Below are 21,218 nucleotides of genomic sequence, written 5' to 3' on the forward strand. Positions count from 1 at the left end.
TCCTTCACAGTCCTCTGCAAACCTCTCAGACTATGTTAACTTGCAGAGTTGTCACAGATCTCTCTCTGCCAGAGACTGGAGTCAATCCAGGATCTGGAGAGGCATTGCAGGGTGTAGAAGGGAAGTGTCAGGCATCTGTTTTTGCTACACAGTTCATTAATGGCCCAAGGGTAGGAGCTGTCACAGAAAAGCACGGCTGGGGCCTGTGATGAGAAGGCATGTTGGGTGTGTAATACCCATGTAAGTCAAGGTATTACACCCGGGATAGACAGAGACTCCAGACTGCAACCTCAAGTAGGAGGAAGCTTTTCCAAGCAGAGGAAGGGATGTGTGTCAGGGAGTTCTTGGAGTGGTTATGGGCTGGAGCATGAATGTGTCAACAGAGCAGATGAAAGAGTTCAGCAAATGTCGACAGAGTAGCATAATTTAATCACCAGGGAGAACTGATAAACATAAAAAGGTTGTGGAAGAGTAAACAAGGGCAGTGGAAACACTTTTTTGTGAATTTACAATTTTGGCTACATTTCCCCATCTGAGGAAGCAGATTCTGCCGGTCAGCCCCAGTCCAGTGCATGGTCCAGAGCACTGGCACAGCACAGAGCTGGCACCAACCCTGGGCTTACAGAGCTGCTGTGTGGCTTGGCTGCTTGGAAGGTGTGGAGGAAGGGAAGGGATGTTCTCACCTTCTTTTCCTTCAATGAAAATGTCAAAATGACTGTGGGGGTGCACGTGAGTAGCAAGGTGGGATCAGGTAGCCATGTCAGGAAGTGGTTGTCTGTGTTAGGGGTTTAGTCCTGGACTTGGGAGATGCTCAGTGTGTGAGGTTTCCTTGGGTCTGTGAGAAATTCCAGGTGTGGAGGAGGAAGTGGAAAGGAATATAACTACTGGCTACTGTTATAAAGAAAAGAGAGTTTTCAAGTGTTATTTGCAGAATATTTCCATTGTGAGTAATATGTCTAACTGAATATGGCTTTAACACCAAGAGACAGTTAGTGACTTGTATTAAGCACAAGCCGTGGTCCTCTGAAATAGGCACATCCTGCACTAACATCCACGTTGGCAGCACTCCCCGCAGCCAGGGCAATGTCCATTCACTGTCCAACAGTGGACAGTGTGTCTTTCTCAGAATATGGTAATTATGTTGTGATAAGATATGAATATAGTCTGGGCTTGCCCTTATCTGTTAGTTGGCCAACCCAGAAATTGCTAGCAGACTTTCTCTGTATCTGAAGGACAGTAAAGGTTCTTGTTAAATAATTTTCTTTTTGACATCTACCTAAACCATATTCACAAGCAGTCTCCAAAATTCAGCTGAATCACAGTTATGTCTAAAATTCCTGTGCCTCAGCTTTTAGTCTGAGCTTGTGTCTCCACAACAAGGAAAAGTTTCTGTGTGCTGTCATGAGAAAATGATTTCAGAAAGAAAATAGCCCAGAGGAAGATAAATCAACTTTGGGAAAGAAGTGATGCCATATTTTGCCTGTAACATGATAAAAGATTACTTCAAGAGAAATTTGTGATTAAGAATGTCTCAATAAGATTGTATAACCTCATATTACTACCTTCATGTGGAGAAGATCAAACACTGAATGATTTTTTAATCTAGTTATAAAAGACAAAGGGAGAACCAAAATCTTGGAAAATTCTTAGTAGATTGTCCATGTTTTGATATTAATTGAAACTGGGTAATTTTCTACTAGTTGTTCTCTAACTTTGCTTTGGCAGAGTGCAAATTATTGGGATGAGACCAGGCTAATGGGATGATGTGCACAACTCCAGCAGTGCTTCCCCTCTGAAGTGTGAGGTTTATGCTCCTTGTTAGTGTGTGACTCAAGCAATGAGTTGGTTTCTTGTGCATATGGGTAATACAAGAAGTGTTTTACAGTAGAACAACAGCTAGAACATTATGCAGCATTCCTGCAAAACTGCACAGAGCAAATGAAAAAGACCACTCTCCAAAACAGCTCTCTGGATTACCAAAAATGCCCTAGAGTATTAAAAGTTAAAATCTTTTTAAAATCTATCTTCTTTGACTATTCTGTTGCTTTACTTTCTGTGCTTAACACACCTTAAAGAAAATAAATCATCTGACCTTACTGCTTATTTCTCATAAACAAGAACAGTGGGATAACGTGTGGGTTGCACATTTGGAAAGGAAAAACTGGAGCGGACTTTGTTTCCCAGGGCAGGGTTTTCTTTTTTAGTTTACTAAACATGCCTTTCATGAATAACATTCTTTAAAAGAATCTGCACCCTATTTTAGAGATTTAAGCTGGGGGGTCTCTTACATCCACCATCTCAGAATTTTACCTTACAGAATGTGAAAACCTCCCACTGCAGTGAAAGGTGTGTCCTTTCTAAATATGAATCTTTCCAGCTACGGAAGAGACTCGGGGATTTTGTACAAGCGGGAGTTTGGTAACAGCGTGTGGGAGTCCCGCTGCCCTCTGCGGGAGCAGCGCCCAGGAGGGAGGGCGGGCAGCGGGAGGTTCTGGGGACTGAAAGTTCAGAGGGAGTGTTTCACGGGGATGAGATGTCTCATGGAGAAAGATTTTCTGAGGCTGAATTTGAAAAACAGCGTGCAGAGCCTGAAAGTGCAGAGGCTGAGCTGCTGACGAGGGCGATGGTGTGATTGTCAGCGGTGCTGGCAGGGCAGAGCAGGGTGCTAAAGCAGGACACCCCACCCCACGGCCGCTCGCCGCGTTCCGCTGCTGCCTTGCCCCAGCCGGTTCCCGGGAAAGCTCTGGAAGAGAGACCAGTGTCCTGGGCCGGAGCCTGAAGTCTCCCCCAGCGTGGGAATAGCACGCACAAGAGGATGCAGGGGCTGATTTACGTCACAGCACCGTGTGTAAAACAACAAGTTACAAAAGGGCATTTTATAGAAAGGAAAAAAAATACCAACTGAGCATCAGAAGAATGTTTGTCTTCCTGCTTTTAGCTTAGCGTGGCTCTTTTTTTAGTTGCACAGCTAAGATGACTGAATTTGTATCAGCTGAAAATGCCAGAGAGCCATTAAGATGATCTTGAGAAAGTGCTGGGAGTCTGTACCGTGTTCCACAGCTCTTCCGAAACACACCGCTGTGCTCGCCATGGCAGATGCTCGAGACCAAAGTATGAGGCAATATGTTTTTATATAGCACTGTGTTTTTATATAGCACTGTTGCCTGCTATATATAAAAAAAAATAAATTAGAGAAATGCATCATTTTACAAGAACCCTGTGCCAGGCAACATACGTCATAAAACCATGCTGTGATTGTTAGATCTTAAAGGAAATGTCAATTAAAACCAAGCCAACAGATTATTTGTAGTAAAAGACAACCATTTGTTCTTCTTCAGCCTCTTTGTCCCCTTATTATCACTTTTCTTATTCAGCAAACTTCGAAGGTTAATCACAGACAGGGACAAACGGGTTTCTTCTGACCTTGGAATAATCCACAACTAAAAATGCTCATGAAGGTTATTCTGGTGGAAGTCTGATGCCACCTAAAGTCTCCACCAAGTCTTGCAGTAGAAGAAAGCTGCACCTCTCCCTAGCATTCTTAAGCAGTAACAGCTCTGAAGTTATTATTTATAGTTCTTTGTGGCTACATTAAGCACAGCAGAAGTTTGCAGTGTGAGAAAATTAGTTCAGTCATGCTAGGCTGGGTAATAATCCAAACTTCTGTCATCTCAGCCTGTGAGAAGCAGACATTGTAACTCAGTCCAAACTCAAAGCTCTGATAGGGAGAGGCTGTCTTTATTCCCCTGATGCTAAAACTAACTTGGTAATGACATTCCATTATTTTTAACATTGGGAAACCATGTCACTGTAAAAGGGAATTAGATTCAGTAGATGGAAAGACAACATGTGCAAGACATTCTCCATGATAATTGCAAGCCTTAATGTTCAGTGGATACCAATGTGTATTTTAGAGTATTCTGCTGATCAGGATCAATACCTATATCACTGAAGTTGGCTAAAAAGCCTGTTAAGATGTGTCATAATTGCCACAAAGATATACAAACTTTGAGATATATGTTGCTTTCACCAGATTTCCTTTGGAATAAGTATTGATAGGGGTTTCTTGCATTTGGTTTAATAGAATTTTTCTTTAGGTTTTTTTTTTCAATTTTATTTTATTTTTTCATTTTCCCTTATTCATGCATTAGTGCTCAACATAAGAACATCACTATAATGCATTTGAACTACTGACATGCTCATAACAGCCAAGATCTGAAGTTGCTTTTGGATTTTAAGCATCATTCACAGTGGCTGCTGTTGAGTGTTTTTGGGAACACTGAACCTTGTCTTCTAGATCAAAGCATCTCCTGACTGCTATAATAAAGCAAATGGATTCTGATTTTTCTACCTTTAGTTTGAAGTCTCTTGGAGGTGGTTAGGGGAGGAACTACCACACTGCACAGGTGGTAGGGACTGGAAGGGGACTGGGGCTGAGTCAGAAGCGACAGAAGGGCAGCCCCTTGGGCACTTGTATTTCAACACACTGAGTTCATCAGCAAGTGGTAGCTGTTATGAACAAAGAAGAACCTCTGCTAACTTGTTTGTTCTTCTTTCTCCAGCACCCTGTCAAGCTGCTCACATGCTGTGGTGGCCCTTCTCTACCCCTTCTCCTGGCAGCATACCTTCATTCCTGTTCTGCCCTCATCCATGATTGACATCGTGTGCTGCCCTACCCCTTTCCTGGTGGGACTGCTCTCCAGCTCTCTGCCCAAACTCAAGGACCTGCCTGTAGAGGAGGTAGGAGCTGGCACCAGAATTGTTTGCCCTGAGTAAAGCTGGCCTCACCCTGGAGAGGGTCTGCCATTCACACATAAATCCTCACATGTTTAATTTTTAACCTGCCTCTTTGTTTCTTCTCTGCCTAATTCTCATGGGCAACTGCCTCTTGGTAAAACGCAGTAGTAGGTTTACTCTTCTTTGTATTCTGCCCCTCTTCCTGTACCTGACACCTTGATAGAGGAAAGTGAATGTTTACCTGGTTAACAAGTAAGTGGGGTGTTAATATGCTGAATTGTTCTGGAAGAAGAGGAAGCTATCTGCTATGACACCTCTTAATGGTAATCGAAGTTGTGCATGAAGCCATAGCTCACACAGAAAATAAAATATTTCAGAATTTTTTTATTTTTTTTAACTTCTAAGACTTTGTTAATACTGTAGTGGAAATCAAACGAGAGTTGCACTTCATCAGCTCTTCCAGTAAAATATCACAGAAACACCCAATGGCACACTCTTCTCTCTTACTCCTACTAGTTTTCTGTCATTTTTTAAAAGAAATTTTCTTTTCTTGTGCTCGCTTCCAAGGTTCTGTGTTCTTCTGGCCCATGTAAATCTCTGCTCCATTTTCCTCCCACTTTCCTAACTTTGCTCTCCCACATCTTCCCAGCTCCATCTCCAGCTTTGCTGTTTCATTATCATGAATATTTCACACCCTTGCTTCAGAAGCCCTACTGCCTCCAATGACACTGTTTGCTGAAATACTTTTCAATGGCATGTTAACTAAAATTATTAGCAATAACTTGCTTAGATCTAAAAAAAAGAGACCTGCCTAACACTTTTAGCTTTTTTTTTACATATAAACCTAGCATGGTATTTGTTGTATCTAACTATGCTAAATTCGACTTTTAGCTCTGTAGTAAACTTCCATATAAAGCACACAACCTCGTTTCACAGTAGGAATTTGATTCAAGTTGAAGCTTGGCACTGTTTAGTGGTCTTTTGCTCTTAAAAGGTCATGACTGTTTTCTGTCTCCTCAGATATATTTCACTACAGCATTTTCTTTTCTTTAGGCTTTGATGGTTAACCTGGGATCTGATCGATTCATCAGACAGGTAAAGTACAGCCTGAAATGTTGCCATGCAGTCTAGCAAGCTGTTTACTGCTATGGTATGATTAGGTCTCTCTTTGATCAGAGATATTTGGAAGGAGTTGTGTGTACCAAGGGAAAGTGATTAGGAAAAAAAAAAAAAAAAGTGTTCATTTTCTGTTTCACCTGCAAATAAGTACCTCTCAGGCATGCAAAAGGGACTTAGGCTATGACTGTCAGAAGGAATCAAGACCTGTATTAACACTGGAAAGAAAACATCCAAAGATAACAACTCCACCTTAGCAAGAAAACTCACACTGTTGGGAGGTGAGAAGCACAAAAATTGCAGAGAGTTTTCTGAGTGAGAAAGGAAAGTGAAGAATAATTTATTGTGATGGGAGAAGCAGAAGCCTTGTAAAACAGGGAGATAAAGGATCACAATCATCTGATAGTCATATGGCGCTAAATAATTTTAAGAACAACAACCTGCAGGTTAGATGAGTAAACTTTCTTGTATGACTCCCTGGATGATATGGCTGGTGAACAGCAGCTGCTCAGCTAAGATTCTTGTGTTGACTTGCTTCTGCTGAACAAGCATTAAATAAAACAAAGAGACCAACACAGGGAAAACACAGAAAATGAGATATACTACAATATAGTAAAAACAACTGTCAAGAAGCAAAGAAGCTGCCTAAACTAGAGCAGCTGTGTGTACACGTAGCAAGGCTTCACATGATGTATATTTAGTTAAACACAATTATTTGGACTCTTTGTCACGTAAAGAGCCGATTCCAAGATTCTGTATGTTTTCCTTCTCTTTGGATTATCATTTCTGACTTTAATCTCATAAAGAGTGACAGGAAATTATGTGTAGATGTTATTTGCACAAAAAAGCTTTTCATTATTTATGTAGCCATGACAGTAGCAGATACAGATTTTTTTTCACCTGAATTTTAAACCTTCTGAAAGTATTTGCTGTAGTTTCTGCATGGATTAACGTGACCTAAAGATTTTCTTTTTTCCTCTGTCAGATGGATGATGAAGACACACTATTACCTAGAAAATTGCAAGCTGCTCTGGAGCAGGCTCTAGAGAGAAAGAATGAACTGATAAATCAAGATTCAGATAGTGATTCAGATGACGGTAAGTTCCTTTGGAAATGGACTTGTATGACAAGACATATAGGTAGAATTGTGACTTTCTGTCCAGGAGAAAGAAAGATGGGACTTGAGTTCTCAAATATCTTTTGTCACATCAAAGATAGTGAGCACACAGGGAATGAGACTGATAGGATCAACCCACAGTAATACCACATCAGCGATCTATCTTAATTCCTTTGTAAATGACACGGGCTCTCATCGGTCCCTCTGAACCTTTGCTCATACAGAGGTTTGCAGTTGACTTGGCCCTAGTTCAATCCAGATATCTCTCCAGGCTTAGGGATGTGTCTGAGTTTGGAGATGGTCTTGGCAGCTGGTATTTTCAGCGGAGAGAAAGAGCTACTACCAGAAAATAGTTTCAGTGCAAGATGGGTTGAGTTGCCTCTGAAGGTTCATATTTCTCTCCAGCAATGATAAAAACAGCTCAGGTGGAATTTAAATGCCTGTGGTTAAAAGGTATGAAGGAGGCCCCTATTCAGTTTTTGAAATTTATTTCTACTCATCTGTATTACACATGTAAAACTGTTTTAACATCTCAGAAATTATGAAAACATGCCCTTTTTGATCAGTTCTTGGTATAGGCTTATTATCCTCAGGGATGGAACATAAAATGCTTAATTTTCTGAGTTGTTTCCCGAGGATTTGTAATTCTCATTGATAGTTGGTTATGGAACACCAATTATGCACAGTGGCCCTTGTGGTTATGAAGTTGTTGCGCTCTCTGATGTGCACCAGGTGTGCAGGGAGCCTCCGGCACAACTCCTGTCAGTTGTTAGCACAGCATCAATAAAGCGAGAGATGCAGTACTGGCCCTATGGGAATAATGCTGACAGCTCTGGTAGCAGCTGATTTTGGTGTCTTATTGCCGCCTTATTTTGCAGAATGTAACACCCTGAATGGATTAGTGTCTGAGGTTTTTATCCGATTCTTTGTGGAGACAGTTGGCCATTATTCCCTGTTCCTAACCCAGAATGAAAAAGGAGAGCGTGCCTTCCAAAGGGAGGCTTTCCGTAAATCTGTGGCCTCCAAGAGCATCCGCCGCTTCTTGGAAGTTTTCATGGAATCCCAAATGTTTACTGGCTTCATCCAGGACAGGGAGCTGAGGAAATGCAGGGCAAAAGGTAAGGGTGTGTTCCCCCCCCTCGTCTGGTCTTACGCCTTCAGCCGCGCCCCCGCAGCGAGCGACAACCTCTACGCCCCTGTGCCCGCTGGGAAAAGGGAAACGCATCCCTAAAATAATGCCGGGCTAACCGGAAGGTCGACGCAAGCGGAGGCTGCCGGAGGCAGAACCCGCAGGGCCGGGAGCTGCATCGTGGGTACCGCGGAACCGGGGACTGCGGGATGCGGGCACAGCTCACCCCGGCGCCCCTGTCTCCCCTCTGCCGCAGGTCTCTTCGAGCAGAGGGTGGAACAGTATTTGGAAGAGCTTCCAGACACGGAACAAAGCGGAGTAAACAAGTTCCTGCGAGGCCTTGGTGAGGAAAATATTTAGAAGTGTTTCTGAAATTAATTTTCGTGCTTGTGGTTATTTCTTCTTGTTGTTGTTGTTTTGGTTTTTAAACTTTAAAAAAATCTTACCTGAGGTAAAATCAGATAGTCAGGCAGCTGCTATGTGATAGGAAATATTAAAAGGAAAACAGTGAAAACATAGTTAAAGCTGACAAAACCAGATTTAATTATGAGCCTTGTTATCACTTTCATTTTCCTTTGGGGGTGGGGGAACCAAACCATAATGGAACAAGAAAGTGTCTGACCACTCAACACTCTGTTAGTTGGCTGTCCCTGCTGGTGTTGATTAAAAGAGTTACCTTACAATTACATTATAAGTTAGACCCATCTGCTAAGTCACTTTTGATTAACCCTGGGTTTTTGCTATCTGTGAGACACTCACGGTGTGCTTTCTTCAGGGAACAAAATGAAGTTCCTTCACAAGAAGAACTAATTCCTTTCTGCTGAAATACCAGCCCAAAGACTATTTATGACACTGCGTGAGACACCTGCGGCGTTCCAGAGTTCGGAGCATGAGGAGAGCAGAATGAGCTCTGAGTGATGACTGATGCTGTTGACAGTGTGCCACGTGATGGCTCCTTTATGTATTTGGATAGAATTTGTACATAATGTGCTGTAAGCTTTTTGTAACTGATTTTGTAATGAGCAAGAAAACTGTGGTAAATATTTGTATATTCCTGAGAATAACAGGTGCTTTTTTTTTTGTTTCTTTAGTATGAATTGAGTTATGCTTGGTGCAAAAATGAATAGCTGATTTATGTGCAGCTGACTGTCTCAGCAGAACCACTGACTTCAAGGGATGTTTGTGAGAGAGCGACGCTGATGCCTGAATACTGTGGGGTGAATGAGCTCGGGTATATGGGAGAGGTTGTACGAACGGGGGCCGCTTTTCACGCGGCACAGTTGCTTGTTTGGTTGGTTTTTCCCCTCTAATTAATTTTAAAGAAATAACAAAGCAACTTGATAATAAGGTACTTGGTTCACAATGCAAAACTTCCACTTGGTTTGAACTCTGGTCAGTAAACTCCTTGTAATCCATTCTGCACTAAGACTGCTAAACCTGAGGAGATCTCAGCTCTTTGACATACAAGCTGCAGTGAGTAGGTACAGTACATCCTTTCCAAATGTATGTATGTATGGTTTCTAATAAACTCTGTAAATATCCCTGTTTGTTTATATTCTTTACAAACCTCTGCAGTTTCTGATGTTGAGCAGGTACAAACCCAGTAACTTTCCTATGATTTTTTTAAATGAATTTGTAATTAAAATGGTTATTATGAACCTGTCTTTTGGTAGGTTTGCTATTTCATGACGCGTAGTTTGGGTTTTCATCAGTGCTTCTCACTGGTGTTAAGACCAGGAGTTTTATATCCCTGTTTTGTTATTTTTATCCTAACAGAAGCATCTCTTAAAACATTTTTTTCATGGCGTAGCAGCAAATTCTTTTGTCCTTGTATCATAGATACTCCTGAACTGCGGTATTTTCAGGTTGCTTTTGTGCTACCTTGGGTAGATGATCAGAGTAGAATACGAGCCGCTTATAGCAAGCAGCCTTTGCCTGAATTTCTGATGAGGTGATCACCTACATTTCATGAGAGACTGCTTTTCTTTTACATTAATTGCAGTGTGTTTAGGTGGCGTTTCCACATCAGTGAAGACAGGACAAGAATGGTTCAGCTTGCCGTGGCTCCTACATATCTGTCACTGCTGCTTAACTACCACATTCATCCTTGATCTGATGACAGAACTGTTGAGGTTCTGTAAGTTTTCCTGTAGTCCGAGGAAGATAATATAAAATGCTTGAATATGTTTGCAAGTCTGACAGATAATGAAAATTAGGTAAAGCTTTTTACTTTTAAAGAAAACAAGCCATGCTGTGTTTTTCTTCATTTGCAGCATGATTTCTGTAGTTAGACAGGCTTTGAGGCTTGCGCAATTCCGAACCTGTCAGTGGTTCTGGTTTGCTATCAGCCTCATAGAACAAAATCGAGGGATTATTCACTAAAAAAGGTGAAGTCATTTCCTTTTTGAATTATATCCCTCACATTCCTGTGTATACGAAAGCTTCTTAAGTGGACATGAAATGCCTGTAAAATATCAGGTGCTTTTGATTCAATGGAAATGTCATCACAACTGATAATTTCCATTAGTTTTACTCCATAATATGCTTTAAGTTCCAGAATGACTCCTAGATGTAATTCTTTGGAGTGGAAGGAGTAACGTCACTTGTACAGGTGGCATCTGGCCTTTTTATAAACAACAGCGGCTAGTAAATGTAGGGGGAAATACATACTCCTCTTAAGAAAATGATGGATACAACATCACCAGGACATGCTGCAGAGTTGCTACAAAAGCAAGACAAAGCTGCAGAATGCTGATGTACAAGCCTGTGATACTGTTAAACCCATCTCCCACACCAAAGCTGTTTTCCTCCCATCTGCACTTCAAACATTAAAGGAAAAAGGTTTTTAAACAGTGTATGATTCATCACCATGTTGCTCCTGCTTTTGTAATGTGAATCAGAGGATAGAAATGGACAAGGTGAGATCACGTTTCAAAAAATCTGTAGATCTTCTTGACCCTCAGACTATGGCTATATAAAACAATCCTTGTGTTAGCTGGAGGTCTGCGTTTGAAAGGGAAGGATGAATGAAAAATGAGTGTTCTCTTCTAAATTAGTTGCTAAAACTAATGGGTTTCCTCAAGACGGAACATTACAAGCGCACCACTTAACTGAGAAGGAAATTCTGAAAAAACCCAAATCTGAGACCCGTGTTTAAATTGGTAAAGCTCTGTTTAAAATATTACAATACAAAATCCATTAAAAAACCCCTAGAAATCCAAGCTTAATCATAGAATATTTAAGAGTTGGAGGCGACCCAAAAGGATCATCAAGTCCAGCTCTTAGGGGAATGGCCCATACAGGGTTCGAGCACACAACCTTGGTGTTATTAGCACTGTCCTCTAGCCAAGTAGAGCTAAGAAAGCAGGAATGCTCCTCAGGCATCATTGGTACTCTACTAGTGTGGCACATAATTGTGTGTAAGCATATAGAGTTTATTTTCCCGTTGTTACGGGTATTTATTGAAGTGACCCAGCTCGCAAATGTTCCAGAATCCTGCTCCAAATCCCGCCTTCGCTGCGGGTGCCACAGCATCCCCCAGAGCGGGCCCGGCGCTGCTCCCGCCCGCCGAGCTCGGCCCCAGCCACCGCCCCCTCAGCGAAGTCTCGCGAGAGCTCGGCCCCGCCCGCCCGCCCCCCGCGCCTTTGCCCGCTCTCGCGAGAGCCGCGCCCTTTCTCTCCCTCGCGCACGCCGACAAGATGGTGGGAGCTGCTGCCCGCCCGGGATGGGATGGGATGGGATAGGATGGGATGGGGTGGGGTGGGGTGGGGTGGGGTGGGGTAGAATGGGGGGCTCCGCGGCCGTCGCTCCCGCGGAGGGACAGGGCTGAGGAGTACTGGAGGGTGGCGGCGAGGCGCTTTTCCGAGCCCGCGGCGGGGCAGAGCGGTGCGGGCATGCCGGCCCTCTATGGCGCCCGGCTGCGCGCCCGCCCTGGGGCTGCGGGCGGTGGGTGGTTCTGCTGCCTCTCGCTTTCCGCCGCGCTCACAGCTTCTCTCCCGCTTTCCCGCAGCCTTCCAGGCTAAGGAAGACCCGGAAGCTGAGAGGGCACGTCAGCCACGGGCACGGCCGCGTGGGTGAGTGGAGGGGCGGCCGCGGGTGGGCTGGGGCGGCTCGGCGGGAGCGACCCTGTCGGCTCGGGGCTCCCCGGCGCTGAGAGGAGGATGCTGTACCTTGCGGGTCGCAGGAAAAGGCGGCCGTGGGTGCAGGGGCCCGCTGGGCTGTGGGAAGTAGCGAGCAGGTCTGAAGGCCGCGGCGTGCGGGGGTGGGCGCCTCAGTGATAGGCCGATCATAAGTCGTGCACATTTGTAGCTTCAGTAGTGCTCGGGAGATCAGTCCTGGTCGTGTGGTGATGTAACATTACAGGGCATTGCTGTCTGCCTTCTCATTCTTTGGCCATTTAGGCCTTGTCGCACAATAAAGTAGAATAATTAATTAAATCAGTTTAAATTGACACTAAACGTACCTGTAAGCTGAAGTATTATATGTAACGTTAGTGTAACAAACTTTAATTTTTCTTTTTAGGCAAACACAGGAAGCATCCAGGAGGACGTGGTAATGCTGGTGGTATGCACCATCACAGGATTAACTTCGATAAATAGTGAGTGAAAGTAAATGAATACTAGCAACATGTGTGTTCCTGAAGTAGATCCAACTAACTTTTATGTGTGAATAAACAGAATTACCTGCAATCCTGTGTGTTTTTTACCCTTAATGTGAAGTGTGGCATTTTAGCTACAGTCAACTCATGTCCCATTTATTTTAAAATCAAAGGCTTTTCCACTTAAACAAGGTGTCTTTTAAGAGTTCAGTTCTGCATTTGGTAAATTTGATCAGACTTGCTTGTTAACAACATGGTTAACAATGCACACACAATAAACTCTAAATGTTAAATCCAGACTGCATCCTGTAGGGTGAGGGGTGTTGTCCTTGCTCATGGCCGAGACTATAGAGTCACATCTGGGCACTGCCTGTTGTCCTGGTGTGCTGGAGTCCTCGGACAGTAACCACTGATCTATTCACTGGCTGTGCCCATTCCTGTCTCAGTCAGTCACCAGGTTAGTGACAGGAGTGCTGAAACTCCGCAGGCAGTGCAGCCCTCCCAGCGTTCATGGAATTGGGGTTCCCTTGAAATGCAGGCTCCAGTGAGAGGGATGAAGCTGTGAGTTTAAGGGAGATGAAACACTTAAAGAGGAAGTAATTTTTCCTTGGTGTCATTACTAATAATTATTACACCTCAGTATTACACATACTAATATGAAAAAAATATACTGTAAGTTTTGCTTGCTTTGATCAAGTAAGATGATTGTTTGAGTGTTAATTTTGTAGTTCTACTTGTTCAGGATGAATTAAAAATGTGATCTAATGCAGAATGTGTTTCTTTCCCAGTCACCCTGGTTACTTTGGAAAAGTAGGCATGAGACACTATCACTTGAAGAGAAACCAAAAGTTCTGTCCTACTGTCAATCTGGATAAACTGTGGACGCTTGTCAGTGAACAGACCAGGCTCAATTATGCCAAAAACGAGGCTGGTCTGGCCCCGGTCATCGATGTTGTGCGCTCGGTGAGTTCCTGCTCAGAGTCAGCCCTGTGATTTCTGATCTCTTCACATGTGACTGAGCTTTGCCTTTCCAAGTGGGGAAATGGTGAACAGCAACTCCATTCCAGTGCTTAAACACTTGTGAGCTTCTTCAGACAGGTATCTTTGCATATAAGTAGTTACAGAGGCACTTACAGTGCTACATTTTTTCCTGTAGGAACTTTCTCTCATAGCTATGTGTGATTGTGGCCATGGAGTTCCCTCCTTTGGGTGGATGGTGAAAGATTTCTTGTTTAAAATGTTGCTGAAAGCGTGTACAAAAACCTGGCAGAACTGGTTGCATTCTCATAACATCACTTTTCCGATATCGAGACTAGAGTCACATCTCCACATGTTTGGTTGTCTTGGTGTGCTATAGTTCTCGGACATTAACATCTGATCCTTATTCACTGGCTGTGATGTCCTGTATCCCAGCCAGCCACCGAATCAGGAACACTCAACTGCTCTGCCAGGTGGGGCCATTCTGCCTGTCACATGTTGGCCAGTTAGGCTGCCACTTCTAACCAGCAGTGATTTCAACAGCTGTTTTGTTAATGGACTTATGCTGTGATTACCCTGTTAGTGTAAGGGGGAGGAGTAACATGAGAGGTTCCAGTGTTAGGGAGCAGCTATGGCTGCGAAAGCTTGAAAAAGCTTCAGCTGTGCATTTCAGGCGTGCAGAAGAGCCCTCTGCTCTGCTCAGAAGTACCAGGGTGTCCCGACAGATAGCATTGACTGGCAGTCATTGCATAGTAGGTAGTGTTGGAAGGACAGCCAGAAAAATGTGGAAAGGCTGGTGACTTCAGAGTGGTTTTTGTATATGGAGTATTTGGGGAAGCATCATCCAGCTTCTGAATTACAGGAGAATTTTGGTTTACAGTTTGCACTTCCTCTCAGAACAAATGCAACCCCACTAGGTCATGCAGGGCATCTTTCTATAGGTACTGACTTGTCTGGATGAGGTTATGGTGATCATAGTTTTAGTTTTAACTGTGTTGAAAACCAGATCTGAATGTAGAAGCCTGCAAGCTGATGACAAACACTGAACTTCTTTTTTAAATCTTTCTAGGGCTACTACAAAGTCCTGGGCAAGGGGAAGCTGCCCAAGCAGCCTGTAATTGTGAAAGCAAAGTTCTTCAGTAGAAGAGCAGAGGAGAAGATCAAAGAAGTTGGTGGTGCCTGTGTGCTTGTGGCATAAAAGTTTTTGTTTTATTCAAATTTTTTGAATAAAAACAATGGGTAAAATGAATTGATATACAGAAGCTTGTTTTGTGTTTTCTTTTTCTGATGTGTCCAGACAGTGTTCACGCTTGAGTCTTACCTGCTTAGTTATTTCTGGTACTTTTTGATCAGTGGTTTGACTGTTTCTCTCTTTATTTTGAAACTGCCTGACTACAATGTCCAGTACACGGCATGTACAAATACCTCATCTTTTTGCCTTTACAGGGTACCAAAATAGATTCTGTATTCGTGCTGCTCTTTGATTGGTGATCTTCTCTACAGCTGCCTGTGAAAAGCGGACTTGATGTGTTTGGCAGTAATTAAATTTAGAGGGCTTTTAGGGTAAAGTTGACATGCATTTCTTTTATAAAACTGTTCCTCTTAGTGGTACTGCTAGTTGTGAAGAACTGTAACTTAAATGAACAGTTTTTAAAATACTAAGGTAAGAGTATGTGAACTGTCTCTCATTGACTGCTGGGACCACTGTTTCCTAATGCTTTTCATCCACTGTCAAAGCAAAAATATTCCAATCCTCAAAGGTAAGTTGTGTGGTACAGCAAACTAAGGAGTGCTGTTACTCCCTGATTTTGGCCACTCGTCCCTGACCAGATCAGAAGTGAGGAAAAGTTCAGTCAGCACTGACGTGCCCCATGCACACGTGACAACAGGCAGGTGACACCAGCTTGCTTATATGCGCAGTAGATACCACTCTCAATTCTTGGGTATTTAATGTCTTAAAATTATGTCTTGCAATATTTTGTCATGCCAAATGTTCTTTGTGAGAGGTGTGCCAGCCCCACCAGCTCTGTTCTCTGCCCCGCTGCAGGCCAGCTGGGATTTAGGGTGGACTTGGGGTTTTGCACAGCTGAGCCTTGTCCCTGGCACTCCTACACTGTGGCCAGGGCAGGACTTCTCTTCCCTTGGTAGCTGCCTGTGCCTTGTGCCTACTTGTGCCACAGCTGCCTGGAGGAAAAAATTCAAACCTAGGGTTTGAGGTTGAGTTGTTTAATCTGCCAAGCAGGAGTAGCTGCCAGAGGGGCTGTGCCTGGGGAAGGAGGTGATGTGCTGGAGGGGGCTTGTGTGTCACTGCTGTAGGGTGCATGCTGTCCCCTCACGCTGCCCTGCCCCAGAGACAAAACTGGTGAAATTGCTCTTAATAACATTTCAAAGTGCTGTAATGAGCCTTCTGTAGCAACATCCACTTTTGATGAACAGAAGAAGATGCAATTAAAAAAAAATCTGATTAAATCAGAGAAAAATAAAAGAAATGGAAAGACTTTTGTAGAGAGTTCATCCCTCAAATATAGAAATCGTAAAGTTATAAGAGTGAATCATTACAAAATTCTCTTGTCTGAAATGCATTAATGCTTTGCTGGAAATTCCAGTCCTGAGATACCTGTATGGTTGCCATCAATTTTTGCTGGGGTGGTTGTTTCCTTCCCAAGGCCATGACTGACCTTTTGATCCCAAGGCAGCCCCAGTGCACTGCCTTTCCTTGCCCTCCTCTGGGGTGCCATACCTAAAGCACTTTGCTTCCCATTCTGGGTGTGACTGCCTGCCAGGTGCCTCCCCTGTTCTCCTGGTCTTCCTTTATTTCTGTCCTGTGGCCTGCCTTGTTCACCACTGCCCTGAGTGGCCTGTTCCAATGTTTGACAAACCTTTCAGTGAAGAAATGTTTCCTAATATCCCATCCCCTGGCACAACTTGAGATTGTATCCTCTTGTGCTATCTCTTGCTGGGAGAAGAGGCCGACCCCCACCTTACTACAGCCTCCTTTCAGGTAGTTGTAGAAAGTGATAAGGTCTCCCCTGAGCCATCCCCAGCTCCCTCATCTTCTCCTCACTGGACTTGTGCTCCAGACCCTTCCCCAACTCCATTGGCTTTTTCTAGACTTGCTCCAGAACCTCAACATTTTTCTTGTAGTGAGGGGCCCAGAACTGGACATTGTATTTTAAGTGTGGCATCAGCAGTGCTGAGTATAGGGTGACAGTCACTTCCCTAGTCATTCTGGCCCCTCTATTTCTGATCCAAGCCAGGATGTCATTGGCCTTCTTGGCCACCTGGGCACACTGCTGGATCATAGTCTGCTGCTGTCAAACAGCACCTCCAGGTCTTTTTCCACCTGGCCCCTTTCCAGCCACCCTGCTCCCAGCCTACAGAGCTGCCTGGGGTTCTTGTGACCCAAGAACAGGACCCAGCACCTGGCCTTGTTGAACCTCAGGGTCTCAGCCTATTGTTTCAGCTTGTCCAGATTCCTCTGCAGAGCCTTCCTGCCCTCCAGCTTATCAACACTCCCACCCAACTTGGTATCATCTGCAAACTGACTTGAGGGTACCCTCAGTCCCCTTGTCTAAATCATTGATAAAGAAATGAAGCAGAACTGGCCCCAACACTGAGCCCTGGGGAACACCATTGATGACCAGCTGCCAGCTGGATGTAACTCCATCTACCACCAGTGTCTGAGCCCAAAAACCCAGCCAGTTCCTACTCCAGCCAAGAGTACACCCATCCAAGCCATGTGCATCTATTTTCTCCAGGAGATGGGTGGGGGAAATGTGTCAAAGACTTTACTGAAGTTTAGATAGACCACAGCCACAGCCTTTCTCTCATCCGCTAAGTGTGTCATTTTGTCATAGAAGGAGATAAAGTCAGTCAAGCAGGACCAGCCTTTCATAAACAGAAGCTGACTGGATCTGATCCCCTGGTTATTGCACAAGTGTCACAAGATGGTACTTAAGATGATCTGCTCCATGGCCTTCCCCAGCACCAAGGTCAGGCTGACAGGCCTGTAGTTCCCTGGATCCTCTTTCCAGCCCTTCTTGTAGCTGGGTGTCACAATTGCTGACCTCCAGTGAACTGAGAGCCCCCCAGTTAGCCAGGACTGCTGATAAATGAGTGAGAGTGGCTCAGTGAGCACTTCCACCAGCTCCCTCAGTACAACTGGGCGGATTCCATCTAGCCCCATAGACCTGTGTGTGCCTAAGTGATGTAGCAGGTCGCTGACCATTTCCTCTTGGCTTACAGAGGTTTCACTCTGCTCCACATCTCTCTCTTTCAGCTTAGAGGGCTGAGTACTCAAGAGAACAACTAGTCTAACTATTAAAGGCAAAGAAGACATTAAGTACCTCAGCCTTCTCTTCCTCCATCTGCCAGACTACTAATTTGCATACCTGTCTCAGCACGAAATTTTAAACACTTTTTATCGCTCTCTTCCCTCTCCTGTCAAAAAAGCTTATACATAGTTTTCTGTGTAATGCAAAAAGCATGAATTAAATTGTAGGGTAACCTTGGTCTGCTCCTCCAGCCACAGGTTGGGCCTTTAGGGTGATGCAGCGTTTCCCAGTATCAGGCTTTGTTTGCACTGATTCTCTGTGCAGGGATGCTTCGGTCCTGGGCTGTGGTTTTTCTGTCTAAACAATGCGGTAGTCTAAGACCTCAACTTCCTACTGCAGAAATGACATGTTTTTGTGGGTGTAGGTTTGTCTTAGCAACAGCACTTGCAAGAAACAACAGAGATGGAGCGAGCTGAGAGGCTGTGCTGCTCTAGTGACATTTGCCTCTGAAAGATGGTTGATGAAGATGCATTGTAAAAAGTAAGTTTGTGTAATAAGCACCAATATAATATTAGTTAAATCATAGGTACAGTTGCCAATTCAATTCACAGATAATTTCTAGAGACCTCTAGTTTTGAAATTAAAATCTTAAGTTTTAGTGGTAGGTTTGAATTTGTCTAAGTAATTTGTCAGTCAAGTCAGTGGATATCTACCCAGAACAGGTCTTGGGTATGAAATATGATACAGACTTTAACATAGGGTCCATTTTTTTCTCTAAAATATTCTAACTACCAATGACTTCAGGATGCAACCCTTAAAAATTTTCTGGCTGTGAATTTCTGAGACTCTCATAAATTTTTTGCCTTGTAGAAAAAAAACCCAAAACAAAACAGAGCCGCTTACTAACTGGAATCTCCCACAAGACAGAATCCTTCAAGAGAATAGATGGCCCTAAGATTAGAGCTACTGCTTTTCTGTGCTGGGGAAGTCTGGATGTTGTAGCTTCAGTTACATACTGCTGGTGGCAGGGCCACCATGTCATGGCTATTGGTCCCAGGAGGCTGGATCAGATAGAAGGGTGACTCCAGAGGAAACTTTTTTTGCTTTTTCTCCTCTGATGCAACTTGCAGAAGTTGCCTTTTGCAGGTTGTATCTGATCAACATCTCTCACAATCTCAGAACAGAGGGTAAAACGTGAGCTGCAAAACTCTCAGTTGACCTTGCGGAGCTTAGGTTGGCAGGAGGAACCCTGTCCTGCTTGTGGGAAGCTTAAGTTTTGTTTATAATCTGTTCTGTGGTCATCTTGATTGTCAAAATTTGATTACTGTGAAGTGCATTTTCTATGAAGAAGATTGGCAGAAGATGCTGTGCACTTTTCAGGGCAACTTTCTAACGTGCATTGCTGAAGCGATGGGCGCATGATCAGCTATGGTCATTGTTTGCTTTACCTGAAAACTGTAAAATATTTAGGTGAAATTGTAAAAATGGTCAGAGAATATCGCCATCTCTATTGCACAGTTTCAGTGCTTCTAGCAGGAAATGTACAGTGTGTGACAATTCAGCCCGGTAGCAGCTTTGTAAGTAGATCAATAGAACAGATTAGTTCAGTTTTTACAGAAGTAGCAAATACTAGAGAGATAGTGGGATCATGGTTTGTAAACCTTAAACCACACTTTCCTGCATAACAATCTGCAAAGATATTCTTTTCTGTAAAGCAGGTATGTGATTTTCAGCTGAGAGGAACTTCTTCTTTTTTGCACAAGGGCTAAATTAATGTTGTTTGTTTGATCGTTCATCCCGCTGTTGCCTTCTAGTTTGCGCTTGAGTGATCAAGTGTTTTGTGAAGGGCTTGTCATGAGCCATTTTGTGACTCTTCATGTTTTTGATGTCAGACGTCAGCCAACAGAAATGGAGACCCTGGATCTGCTGAGGAACTGTTTGGTGTGCAAATGGGACCTGAGTAGGAGAGACCCCAGAATGCTGCCTTGCCTTCATTCCTTCTGTAAGGACTGTCTTCCGGATTTGATTCAAGGATACAGCTACATTCCCACTCAGTATGAAGTTCTGTATGAAGGTAATATTGTATGAAGGATCTCTGGCTTGTGCTCTTTGCATGACAGTATTATAAAAATAGGTGGATTCAGAAGTACTTTTTGAAGCCTATTCTTCTACAGCACTACTTTAAACTGATAAATTAGGACAGTTCAGATTTGTATGAGCAGAGAGTGGATTGAGAAAAAGCCTTCTTCATTATGTTTTTCATCCAACAGCAGTGTTTTGAAGAGAAATGACACAGTCAGGCAACATTTAACATTTTTCAGAATGGACTAGGTTTCAGTTATCAAGTGTGACATTATGAATATTTGGTTTTCTTAGCTTAATAAATGAATAAATGCTACAAGGTAGTTTCCAAGCTGCATCTTTTTGCAATCTTTTTGACATGTTGGACATTTCTATGGTACCGGTGGTGGTGATAGCTTTGTCCTTCCCTCACCCCTGCTTCAGTGTCTCCCCAATAACACCAACAAAACATCCGGTTCTTGGTTTCTATTAGAGGTCATAATAATTGTTGTTAAAATATGTGTGTTCTAGTGCACTGAAACTCTTCCTTTTATCTCCTTTGTAAATGTGGTTTCTCTCTCCCTGCACACTTGAGGCTGTAACTCACCCTAAGAAGCTGAGTAAACTCATAAGGATGAGAAGCATTTGTGGCTGTGCCTTTTGAAATCCTGAAGTTATTAGTGCAGTTTTTGGTAGTGATGTTAAAAGAAAACATGTAACTTCTTTTGGATTAAAACTAATATGAGAGAATACAGTAATTGTAACTGAATGAGTCTTAATTGCTGTGGGAAAGCATTCCAGACTCATTACTAATTTATAAGAAGAGCAAAGGCATATGGGTTAGTTGTACTTTCATAGGCTTTGAGCTTTAGTTGAGTAAGAGGCATCATTTGTTATCTTTTCCGTAGCAGATTTTAGAAACATGTAGAAAAAAAAAAATACCTTCCCTGAGGTGATGGTAATCAGAATTGATAACACAATGTAGACTACTTCAGGTTTGAGAACAAACAGTTGAAGAGGTTGCTGTTGAAAGGTTAGCAAAACACAAAACTCAAGGAAAAGGGAATGACTTAATGGCAAAGGAGAAGGGATGTTTGTGTTTAGGGTACAGATAGAAAAAGATATGAAGGCAGGAGAAGAAGATAAAGGCAACAAAGAATTCATTTCAAGTAATGTCCCCTTAAAATTTTTAATGTTGTCATAGTAGGC

General features: G+C 43.3%; 3 protein-coding genes and 2 non-coding genes across 10 annotated transcripts in view; all 5 read left to right on the forward strand.

Annotated features, from left to right (window-relative positions):
• The window catches only part of ST5 (suppression of tumorigenicity 5), a 175,955-nt gene extending 164,730 nt beyond the window's left edge, over positions 1–11,225 (forward strand). For 3 of the 6 annotated variants that reach the window (XM_027884562.1, XM_027884563.1, XM_027884561.1), the window contains 6 exons: positions 4,563–4,740; positions 5,791–5,832; positions 6,839–6,950; positions 7,849–8,088; positions 8,356–8,442; positions 8,875–11,225. In XM_027884562.1, the coding sequence (XP_027740363.1) occupies positions 4,563–4,740; positions 5,791–5,832; positions 6,839–6,950; positions 7,849–8,088; positions 8,356–8,442; positions 8,875–8,909 (694 nt within the window). In that variant the 3' untranslated portion in view covers positions 8,910–11,225. The remainder of the gene's footprint in view (positions 1–4,562; positions 4,741–5,790; positions 5,833–6,838; positions 6,951–7,848; positions 8,089–8,355; positions 8,443–8,874) is intronic. The other 3 variants (XM_027884564.1, XM_027884565.1, XM_027884567.1) reach the window with 1 other exon arrangement.
• A 505-nt stretch (positions 11,226–11,730) lies between these two features.
• Positions 11,731–14,936, forward strand: RPL27A (ribosomal protein L27a). Its single transcript, XM_027884568.1, has 5 exons — positions 11,731–11,800; positions 12,109–12,172; positions 12,621–12,696; positions 13,485–13,659; positions 14,744–14,936. Exons 1-5 carry the CDS (start codon positions 11,798–11,800, stop codon positions 14,870–14,872), a joined length of 447 nt encoding a protein of 148 aa, XP_027740369.1. The 5' UTR covers positions 11,731–11,797; the 3' UTR covers positions 14,873–14,936.
• On the forward strand, positions 13,035–13,166 carry LOC114057829. Its single transcript, XR_003571313.1, has one exon. It is a non-coding gene; the product is annotated as a small nucleolar RNA SNORA3/SNORA45 family (small nucleolar RNA).
• On the forward strand, positions 14,002–14,133 carry LOC114057830. Its single transcript, XR_003571314.1, has one exon. It is a non-coding gene; the product is annotated as a small nucleolar RNA SNORA3/SNORA45 family (small nucleolar RNA).
• Positions 14,937–19,429: 4,493 nt separating the features above from the next.
• TRIM66 (tripartite motif containing 66) overlaps positions 19,430–21,218 on the forward strand; it is a 53,006-nt gene continuing 51,217 nt past the window's right edge. Inside the window, exons 1-2 of the mRNA XM_027884543.1 lie at positions 19,430–19,525; positions 19,848–20,022. Coding sequence (XP_027740344.1) covers positions 19,433–19,525; positions 19,848–20,022 — 268 coding nt within the window. The 5' untranslated portion in view covers positions 19,430–19,432. The remainder of the gene's footprint in view (positions 19,526–19,847; positions 20,023–21,218) is intronic.

This window comes from Empidonax traillii, unplaced genomic scaffold (assembly GCF_003031625.1).
Source record: "Empidonax traillii isolate 1590-97213 ecotype Southwest subspecies unplaced genomic scaffold, ASM303162v1 scaffold148:size1803964, whole genome shotgun sequence".
Lineage (NCBI taxonomy): Eukaryota > Metazoa > Chordata > Aves > Passeriformes > Tyrannidae > Empidonax > Empidonax traillii.

Excerpts from the sequence above, each read along its gene's own strand:
- RPL27A (XM_027884568.1), top strand. Across the intron at positions 12,697-13,484 it reads AGGATTAACTTCGATAAATA|TCACCCTGGTTACTTTGGAA; the intron begins GTGAGTGAAAGT and ends TTTCTTTCCCAG. Across the intron at positions 13,660-14,743 it reads TCATCGATGTTGTGCGCTCG|GGCTACTACAAAGTCCTGGG; the intron begins GTGAGTTCCTGC and ends AAATCTTTCTAG.